This window comes from Mastigoproctus giganteus, chromosome 3 (assembly GCF_048544385.1).
Source record: "Mastigoproctus giganteus isolate SK-2022 chromosome 3, ASM4854438v1, whole genome shotgun sequence".
Taxonomy (NCBI): domain Eukaryota; kingdom Metazoa; phylum Arthropoda; class Arachnida; order Uropygi; family Thelyphonidae; genus Mastigoproctus; species Mastigoproctus giganteus.
In genome coordinates, this window is record NC_143577.1 from 94,111,960 (window position 1) to 94,122,908 (window position 10,949).

Below are 10,949 nucleotides of genomic sequence, written 5' to 3' on the forward strand. Positions count from 1 at the left end.
GTAAATATTACCGTAAGAATATCTTGATTCATTCCAAAAGTTGAAACTAACCTTCCATGGCTTCTGAGAAACACTCAGACAACCCTTTCTCCTCGGTTTGTAAATTTTTAATCACGGCTGGTTGGCGAGTCTTGGTTTTTTCAATCACGAACACGTGGCTCTGCGCATCTTGAATCTTAAGGCGTTTTCCCGGTTCCTCAGCCAACAAATTTCGAATAAAATCAGAGCAAGAAACGATGTATTCTTTCGAAACGGAAAATGTAGGGTGATTGCTTCTCAAGGTTTGCGAAAGTCTTGCTACTTCTGTCATTTCTCTGATAAGAAAGTTCCTCCTAGCAGGCACGCGCACCCCAGCACGGATGACAGCATGATCTGTTACCATCTCGAGCACAATCATTCCGTAAGCATACATGTCCACCGCTTTCACATCAAAACAAGTGGCTTTAAGGTTAAAAACTTCACTCGGCCTGTAAATCCAAGCCAGGCCCACTTGTTCGGCTTTTCTGATATTTTCCACTTTGTTCAGGTATGTAAAGTCAGCAAGTTGGGCCGTGAGGTCATCGGTAAGAAACACGTTAGTTGTGTTTAGATCCAAGTGGCACAGTTCACGCTCATGTAAATAAGCAAGCCCCCTTCCCATTTCTACAGTCCATTTCTTGATGAGCTGGAAACGGTTTTTATTCAGTTGAAATGCCGGTGTTTGCATATAGTTACTAATGTCATTCTTAATGCAAGGCATTACAAATCCCTTCAGATTGTGGAAGCTGAAGATATCCACCATACCTAAAAGAGGAATCAAGTTTTTGTGTACCAGGTTTCTCCAGTAGGTCAGTTCTCCACTGCTGTAACTTTTGGCAATTTTAAGAGCTCGTTCGTTGGCGTTTTTGTCCAGAACTCTAAACACTACGGCATTTGCTCCTTCTCCCAGGCCTTCAAGTATTTTGAATCCATGTTCTTTCTGCAAACAGTTCACCACGTCCTCTGTGTATTTTCCCAGAACACTTTCAAACGCACCAAACATTTCTCAAGATGTTATTACGCACTGATAATTTAATGCTTATTACTAAAATACACTGTCAATAAATCGGCAAAACGACTGGACACCGGTAGTCAAGTTCACTTCAAGCACAAAAAACAAATTTGAAATTCTAGTTCAAATATATAGCAAATCTAATCGAGATTTAATCTCGTTCCATGATTAAAATCCAGTTTAATATTAATCTGGAACCCAGTGTTTGCCCTTTGTGAGTTGACCTTTAATGGTAAGTCACCACCTCGCCTCAGGCTATGTGTTCCTATGGAAATCCTGTTACTTATTGGCTACTTATGGGTTTAAATTCCATAGCCACATCTAGCCTCCGGCTAAATGTGGTTATGAAAATGCTGTTACTTACCAGGAACAGAAATTTGCAGGCTTGCAAAAATTCCCCCAGAGTATAAACGCATTCTAAAACTGTATAAAGAATCACTGCTACTTATGTTATTAATAATGAGTACCCATTTGTAAACGAAATAATTTATTATCATTATTTTTTAGTTGCATGGAAAATACTGATTTAAGTAAAATCTTCTTTAGCCTAATTATTTCCAAACATTTATCCACCATTTAGAAAAAAAAGAATTTAAAGTGCGACCGCGGTTCCACACATAATTTAATTAAATTAAAAACAGATTACATGTTTACTATTTTCTAATAAATCTTAATTCGCATTTCCAAACTAGGAAAAAATATAGACAATGATGGTTATAGATTTTCCCAAATCGAGCCACTGTTGTTTTTTATTGCTTTCCAGTATTTATATTATATTTTTATACAATGTAAAATATAAAATTGGGAACTTCTTCTCTTAGTTACAATAATAGGCAAAATTAATTTCTGCAGAAATTAATTAAAACGGCATCAACCATTATGATGGTTGGAGTCGTAATGACTAGTGATCCTGCTTTTTCTGCAAATTATTTTGTCATGCATATATTCTCTTGAAAGCTACTGGGTTCCGTTTATCCATATTATGGAAATAAAAAAGAATAAAAATAAAAAAAAAAGTGAAAAATATTTTTGGAACGAGTAATTGAGATAATTAAATTTTTAGCTGCACAAAATTTGGCACTGACAGGAAGCAATAAAAAATTATTTGAATCAAATATTGGAATTTTTTTGGGACAAGCAAGCAAGAACTGTACTAGAAAATAGAAGAGCTTTTTTTTATGTTCCGTGCATCGTACATAACTTAAATTTAGGTAGCAGTATGTTGAGGGTCAGAATGCTCCGTGCATTTCTCCCATCTTTGGGTATGTTCTATGTATCGAGTGACAGTACCTTGTCTATGCCAGAAGTTTAAAAATTAATGTATGGGTCATGTGATTTGAGTTTGATTTTGATTTTATTGGCGCAAAAACGACTGCGGTTATATAAGCACCAAGAAAAGATTAAAATATCAACATAGATAAATTCTGGTAATCTTTTAAAAGGTTATAAATAACAATTTATAAATAATAATTGGACGAGGTAACCTTTAAAAAGGTTACCTCATCAAATTGTTATATATATATATATATATATATATATATATATATATATATATATATACGTGGAATATGAAAACAAGGATGTGGAAAAACAGGAAAAATAAGGAAAAACAAGGAAAAAACTTATACTGTGTATATATATATACACAGTATAAGTTTAAAAGGAAATTATCCAATTTATATATGTGTGTGTATATATTAATAGCTTGTAAAAACTTAAACTGCTGACATGTTGTCGTTGTCTGATAAAATCTGACTGAGTGTATAAGGCCCAGTCGGATGAGTAAAAGCGGTAAAATATATATTGTGAACATGGGTAAAATTAACGCGATCTGTTAAAATATGCTTTATTGATAAAATGGTGTCGCAAGACTCGCACGTAGGAGGATCATCTGCCCTCAGCAGAAAATAATGTCAGATGACTGTGTCTTAGGCGGAGTCGAGCAAGAACAACTTCTTCGCTCCGATTCCTGCGCAGACTGGACTGCCATGTTTCTATTACAGGCTTTATCTGGTATAATGTATTTCTTCTCTCTCTATGCCATAGTTCTTGCCATTGGAAATATATCTTGTTGCGCATCATTTGCCTGTAGTCTGTATAGGGAACTGACAGGCAACGATTATTATTGGGGGCTCCTGATTTGGCTGCAGTGTCAGCCAAATCATTTCCCCTTATCCCAATGTGGCTAGGAATCCAGCAGAAGCGGATATCAAACTTGTATTTGTGAAGAGAATGTATCTTCTGCTGAACCGGACAGAGAACTTGGTATTGGTATTGATGTTTAAGGGCACAAGGGCAGCTAAGGCCAAAATGTGCCAGGTCCTATATTATTATCCTAAAGTAATATAACGTGTTCTATTTTGGCATCAGAGGAATTCATATATATGTATTTGCTTCAGAAAGGTATAGAGTGTAGCTAGTTAGCGCTATTGCCAATCATGTGGTTTAGGGATAGCGGTTCTTGCAGTTGTGATTGAGAGTGGAAAATACTTCTGAAATGGGAAAAGTGAGGACAATCTAAAAGTATATGCTTGACTGAAAGCGGTAGTGTACAATGTGTGCATCGAGGTGGGTTATCCCCCATGAGTAGAAACATATGGGTTAGGTGCGTATGTCCAATTCTTAGTCTTGCTAGTACAACTTCTTCCTGTCTATTTTTTCTGAAGCTAGAAATCCATAAGGCTGGTTCTTCTTTGATTTGGAGCAACTTGTTATTACTTTGAGCCTTCCATATTTCTGTCCACTGAAATAAACAGACTTTTTTAATATGCTTCAAATAATCTCTATATGGTACTTGGTAATTTGCTGGTGTTGTACTGTTTGGTTTTTTGGCTGCCTGATCTGCTCTCTCATTGCCTAAGATACCAGCATGACCTGGAATCCAGCAGAATTTCACTGAATGATTCCTACTTCGTAGATGGTTTAAACAGCAAATGATTTGTTCTTTGATTGGTTGTGATAATTGAAAATTGATTGCCCAAAGCAGACACTGCACTCAATGAATCAGTGTATATTATACTGCTAGCATTGTGGAGAGTGTTAATATTCTGTAAGGCTAGTTTGATTGCATATAACTCAGCAGTATAACTGCTGCATTCAACTGGAAGTGATATGGAGACTGTAAAGGACGGAAAGACAGCTGCGGCACCAACGGCAGAATCTGTTTTTGAGCCATCCATATATATTTGGTAGCTTTGTATATTGTTGAGGGCATGTTCTTTATGTAGTTGTTTGATATTTTCATCTGTCAGGGAGTTCTTTCCCCACTGCTGAAAGTGGGTATCACAGTGAGCGAGATTTACAGACCAGGGTGGGTCAGAAATATCGTTCTCTTGAAGTAGGTTATCAAAATCAATATTCCAGGTGTGAAGCAAATCTTTTAATCTAATGCCAGTTGGTCTATTTTCAGTCGGTTTACTGTTATAAAAAGCTGTCCACTCAGGATTGGAAAGTAACGGTTGAACGGGATGGTCCGGAAGGCTTTGAATTTTAGCTGCATAATTTAGGAGCAACATTTTCCTTCGAAGGTGAAGTGGAGGTTCGTGTGCCTCTACATACAGACTCTGAACAGGGGATGTTCTAAAAGCGCCAAGAGCAGTGCGAAGGGCACTGTGTTGGATGGTATTAAGTCTGATTAATGCACTTTTTCTAGCTGAATCATATACAATAGCACCGTAGTCTAAACGAGATCTGATAATAGCACGATACAAATGTAATAGAGTGTATCTATCAGCTCCCCATGTCATAGCAGAAATGGATCTGAGTATATTGAGTTTCTTTGGGCAAACAGTTCGGAGGTACGTGATATGTGAAACAAAGTTCAGTTTGGTGTCCAATATTAAGCCGAGGAAACGAAGATTACTGATGAGAGGGATCAAACGGTTTTTTAATCTGAGTTCTGGTTCTGGGTGTAGCTTACGTTTTTTGCAAAAGTGAACTGCAATTGTTTTTTGATCTGATAAACGATATCCATTCTGCATTGCCCATGCCTCCAACTTATTTATGGATAGTTGCAGCTGTCTTTCAATGGTATGAATATTTTGTGAACGGCAAGATATAGTTAGATCATCAGCATACATATATAGTTCTACAGTATTTGGGATGTTGTGTGTTATGGTGTTCAGTCTAAGTGAAAAAAGGGTAGAGCTTAGTACTGATCCCTGCGGGACACCCTCCTCCTGAGTGTAGGACCGAGAAAGTACAGATTGATAGCGGACCTGAAAGGTTCTGTGTTGAAGAAAATTTCTAATGAATTCTGGTAAGTGCCCTCGCAGTCCTATGGAATGAAGTTCTCTCAATATGCCATACCTCCAGGTAGTGTCGAAAGCCTTTTCTATATCGAGACTTACCATTACAAGATGTTCATTTTTGACGTAAGCATTGCGGATGTTAGTCTCGGCTTTCACCATTAGATCCAAAGTGCATCTGTCCTGTCGGAAACCAAACTGATTGTTGTTCATCAGTGCTTTAGTTTCAAGAACCCAGGTAAGCCGTCTGTGTATCATTCTTTCTAGGATCTTACTTAGGCAGCTGGTTAGAGAAATAGGTCGGTAATTTTCTGGAAGTGTGTGATCTTTTCCTGGTTTAGGAAAGGCTAAAATGATGGAATGATGCCAGGAAGATGGATATGTACCTTCAAGAAAAATCCGATTATAGAAAATTAGTAGTAAATTCAATGCCGTACTGTTTATATGTTTCAGCATTACATAGTATATACTATCAGGTCCAGCTGCACTGTTGGGTGATCTATTTAATGCTGTTTGCAGTTCAAATAGGTTAAACGGTTGATTATAGGCAATATATTGGGTAGTATGGAATTTTATTTTGTACCTTTCAGCCGAAGCTTTGATTGTAAGGAAGGAGTTGTCATATGCTGACGTGGCAGATGTTTGGTAGAAATTCTCTGCAAGGGCGTTAGCTATTTCTTCTTCAGAAGAAGTTTCCTGTCCATTTTTGATTAAGATGGGAGAAGGAAGATATGGATATTTCCCATTTAATTGCCGAATCTTTTTCCAGATGAGACGACTGCTAGTATCCTTTGTAATAGTGGAGGCAAACTGTATCCATGATTCCTTTTTGGCTTTTCTTCTAATTTGTCTAGCTTTTGACTTTAGCCTTTTATATTGAATTAGGTTGTTGGTAGTTGGGAACTTCCGGAACAGGTTCCAAGCTTTATTTTTTTCCTTTTTGGCATTGGTACAAGCTTCATTCCACCAGTGTTTAAGGTTGTTGTGTTTACATGTGGAGGCTTGAGGTATTGCTTCGGAGGCAACGGTCAGTATTTGCCTGGTAATATGTTCTGTGACATCATCAATGGGTTGTAGTCTGATCAATTGGCTATCAAAAGAAACACGGGTTGAAAACCTTTCCCAATCTGCTCTGGAGAATTTCCATTTTGAGCGATTACCAGGGTATGATGTTTGAAGCGTTTGGATTCTGCATATGATTGGAAAGTGATCACTATTATGTGGGTCGTTTAATACTGTCCATTCTATATTGGGATATAATATGGGGGAACAGAGAGTTAAATCAATTGCTGACATAGATCCAGAGGGAAGGTATTTTCACCAGTGTTCAGTAATGTTAGATTCAGTTGGTCTAGTATCATCTCGATCAAGTGTCCTCTATTGTCCATGTGGTCTGATCCCCACAATGGATGATGAGCATTGAAATCACCAAGGATAAAAAAAGGTGGTGGTATTTGTCTTATGAGGTCTTCTAGTTCTTTAAATGTGCACATCTTGTTAGGTGGAAGGTACAGAGATACTAGAGTTAGAATTTGCCCAACTGATACACGTACAGCAATGGCTTCTAAGTTGGTTTGAAGCGGAACGTTTCTAGAAGGAATTTTACAGTCAACTAGAATAGCGACGCCTCCACGTGCAGATAATGAGGAGTTTCTATCTTTTCTATAAAATGTAAAATTTCTGATTGATGGAGTTACTTGTGGAGTTAGATTAGTCTCTTGAATACAAACGGCTATAGGACCATATCGGGAGATTAAATCATAGATGTCATCGGTATTGCTGCGTAAACCTCTACAATTCCATTGAACAATGTTCTGCATTATCGGGGTTTGAGGAGGGAAGGCGAGTCTGTCTGTTTCTTGTGAGTGGTTTGCTTTTGACGTTCATATTTCATTTTATCTTTTTTAGGAAAATTGGGACGTCCGGGATCTGTACTCTCTTCTACGTCATCAGTTTGACCTGATGAAAATCCAGTCTCCATATCATCTTCTGCATGAAGATCAAGGACTGTTTCATCGTGTGTAGCTATATTTTCGGAGTCCATTCTATTTGAGTTTGTCTTTTGTAATTCAGTGGCTTGTTGCTTTCGTGATTTATTTGTAATTTTATCACATGATTTTATTTTAGGCGGAACTGTGATAGGGGTATTACTTACTTCATCAACTAGAACGGGTTTGGTGGTAGGTTGAGATGTTGATAGCACAGATCGTGCCCATTCTGCAATGGATGTATTGGGCGGAATTGATACCTCAGTTTGGGTTGAAACAGCTTGGCACTTTAGTGTAACAGAAGCGTACGTGGTTTTTGGGATAGTTGACTTTATTTTCTTTCTTGCTTCTTGATAAGTGACCTTATTCTCTATCTTGTACTTTTGTATTCTTTTTTCAATTTTCCAGAGTTCGCATGAATTTGAGTATGCTGGATGGTCATTCTTGAAATTTGGACATTCCGGAGCCTTTGCAGTACACTCTGTTTGTGAATGGTTTTTTGAACCGCAGTTAGGACAAGTAGTTTCGCCTCTGCATGTTGTCTGGGAGTGACCAAACTTTCGGCACTTGAAACATCTTAGAGGGTTTGGAATGTATGGGCGTATAAGACAGTTTAGGTAGCCTGCTTTAACTGAGGTCGGCAAATTCGGTGTACTAAAGGTCAGTATAATATTACGTGTGGGAACAAGTTTGTCATCCTTCTTTATCATAATTCTTCTTGCTTGAGTTACTTTCTGTTCTAGTAATTCCATGACTATCTCCTCTTCTGTTACGTTCAACAAATCCCACTCACTTATTACTCCTTTTGAGGAGTTCAGGGTGTTATGTGGTGAGACTTTGATTGGGATTCCGCTTATAGATGTCATTTTTAATAAAAATTCTGAGTGCCTTGCTTGAGTGGTCTCAATTAAAAGATCTCCTGATTGGAGCCTTTTCACCATTTTCGGTGTACCTGCTGCATTCTCCAGACATCTCTGGATGACAAAGGGAGAGAGAGAGAGTCTGCTTAGCGGCTGAGTCGATAAAGAATGTACAATCAGAAAAGCTGGTGGTTCTGATTTGTTACAGTCTTTTTTCATTCTTTTTGCCAGATTGGGATCGTCTTCCATTCTTCGAGTCTCAGTATGTTGAGAGCCTGTCGGCTCTAGTGGTGGACATGTATCACAGTCCATTGTTGCTCCTTTTAGCCCTGGGAGTGAGCGCTTTTCCTCCCAGATTTCCGGCCCCGCCACGTGGAGGCAGGAGCGGTGCCACCTAGTGGCCAAGCGGTTGGAGAGGTTAGTTTGTTAGTGCAAAAAAATAATAAATATACTAGGAAAAGAAAGGTAATTTTCCTTTCTGGGTTCTTACTTAGGATCTGTTAAGTACAGAACCACTTACAGAGAAATGAGTATGAGAAAAGCACTGGAAAGAAAATATAACAAAATCACTGGGAAAGAGCACTATATATCGCTTTGGAAAATCGCTTGGACACTATCGCTTGGCACTCGGGGCCGACAGAGAACTGGATGAGAGTTGTGTCTCAAAGATAATAATACACTCAAAGAATCAGAAAATATTATTGACCTTTGGCATTGTCAAGTTCGAATGTGATCCAAGGCTAACTCTATAGCATGCAGCTCTGCAGTGTATATGCTGGATTCAGGAAGAATCTGCTGAGATATTATAGTGTCTAGGAAGACAACAGCAGATCCTACGCACGATTCAGACTTCGAGCCGTCTGTGTAAACTAGCAGGCAGTCGGAGTGCTCAGCTCGGTGTGCAGAATAGAGATGCTGGTAAACAGATGATGGAGTCTCAGGCTTTACCCATTTATTAAGGGAAAAGTCGCATTATGGGGTATGAGCATGCCAAGGTGGAAGAGTTTCTTTTGTTGTTTGTGCAACCTTGTCGACCACGACGTTAAACTCTCTGAGTAGCTCTTGGACACGAATACCAAATGGTCGGTTGGCAGTCTGACGGTTATTGTAGAAGTTTTCCCAACATGGCTCAAAACTGGATGTTCACGTAGGGATTTCAACTTTAATGCATAGTTTAAAGAGAACTGCTTACGTCGAAGGGATAACGGTGGTTCGTTTGCTTCGACGTATAAACTCTGGACAGGAGATGTTCGAAATGCTCAAGTAAACGATACGGATAGCTTGATGGTGGACAGGGTCCAGCCATCGAAGTACACTGTCTCTAGCTGAGGAGTATACCTGGGCCCTTTAGTCTAATTTGGATCGTACGAGAGCACGATAAATACGTAGTAGGGTGCACCTGTCTGCTCCCCAATGCGTAGAGAAGAGAGAGCGAAGAATATTTAGTCCCCTCGTGCACTTTGTACGAAGTTGACGAATATGTTCTAAAAAGGTCAACTTTTTATCAAATACAAGTCTCAAGAAATTTGTGTCTGACACTATTAGAATAGCATTTTGTCCGAGCCTTAATTCAGGTTCAGGATGAAGATTACGCTTACGACAAACGTTTACGCAAACAGTCTTCTCCGGCGAGAACCTGAAGCCATTTGGAAGTGCCCAGGAATTAAGGTGGTTGATGGTTTTTTGCAGTTGTCTTTCAAAAACCCTCATGTTGCATGACTGACAAAATATTCTAAAGACATCAACATACAGGGCGCTGTTTACAGTTGGAGGAAGTTGTTCTGTGATAGAATTTACTTTGATGGCGAAAAGCGTGACACTTAATACTGATCCTTGTGGTACTCGCTCCTCTTGGCAGAAGGGACGAGAGAGTGAGGATCCCACACGAATTTGGAAAGATCGATTGGCTAAAAGTTTTTAATAAAAATGGGGAGATGCCCTTTAAGACTAAGGCTATGCAAATCTTTTAAGATGCCAAATCTCCAAGTTGTGTCATACGCTTTCTCCATGTCAAAGAACACAGACACCAAATGTTCGCGTTTTTGGAAAGCATCTCGAATGGATGCTTCCAGTCTAATTAAGTGATCAAGAGTTGATCTATTTTTTCGGAAGCCGCACTGGATGCTGGAGAGAAGATCATTCGGTTCTAAATAACACATTAACCGAAAATTAACCATTCTGTCCAGGATTTTGCACAGACAACTCGTCAGAGCTATAGGACGGTAATTAGTAAGGAGTTTAGGATCCTTTCCTGACTTCGCAAAGGCAAGAACAAATGCCATGCGAAAGGAATCCGTAAATTGCTCTTTTATATAGATTCTGTTATACAGAACAAGCAGGCGATCCATAGATTTTGGTGAGAGATGTTTAAGCATTTAATAATGGATGACATCTGGTCCAACAGCACTTGCTTTGGAATGATAGAGAGCTCTTTTTAGTTCCTGCAAAGTGAAAGGCACGTTGTAGAGAAAAAGGCCTTTCTGTGTGAAATTTAGTGCCTCTTTTTCTCTTTTATGTTTCAGGACCAGAAACTCTGGGGAATAGGATGATATCCCAGAGATGTTTGAAAATGTTTCCCCAAGAGCATTGGCTATTGCAGTGGACTCTGCAATAGTGCATCCATTATAGTCTAGGATCGATAAGGGTTGGGATGTATATTTTCCATTCATTTTTCGGATTTTATCCTAGACTACCTTAGTGTTAATAGATTATGTAAAACCCTGATTCCTTTTGACTCTTTAGTATTGGTATTTTTGGGCACAAGGGCAACTAGGGCCAAAATGTGCCTGTTCTTATGACATGTTTTTATATAAAATTTGGTTCC

The 10,949-nt window shown here is 38.8% G+C and overlaps 1 protein-coding gene across 1 annotated transcript; it reads right to left on the minus strand.

Annotated features, from left to right (window-relative positions):
- Positions 1-46: 46 nt before the first annotated feature.
- On the minus strand, positions 47-1,021 carry LOC150088159 (uncharacterized). The gene has a single exon (XM_090370049.1). The coding sequence runs from the start codon at positions 1,019-1,021 to the stop codon at positions 47-49; it is 975 nt and encodes a 324-aa protein (XP_090226175.1).
- Positions 1,022-10,949: the final 9,928 nt, after the last annotated feature.

Coding starts and splice junctions, on each gene's coding strand:
- LOC150088159 (XM_090370049.1), bottom strand. CDS start 1,021: ATGTTTGGTGCGTTTGAAAGTGTTCTGGGAAAATACACAGAGGACGTG.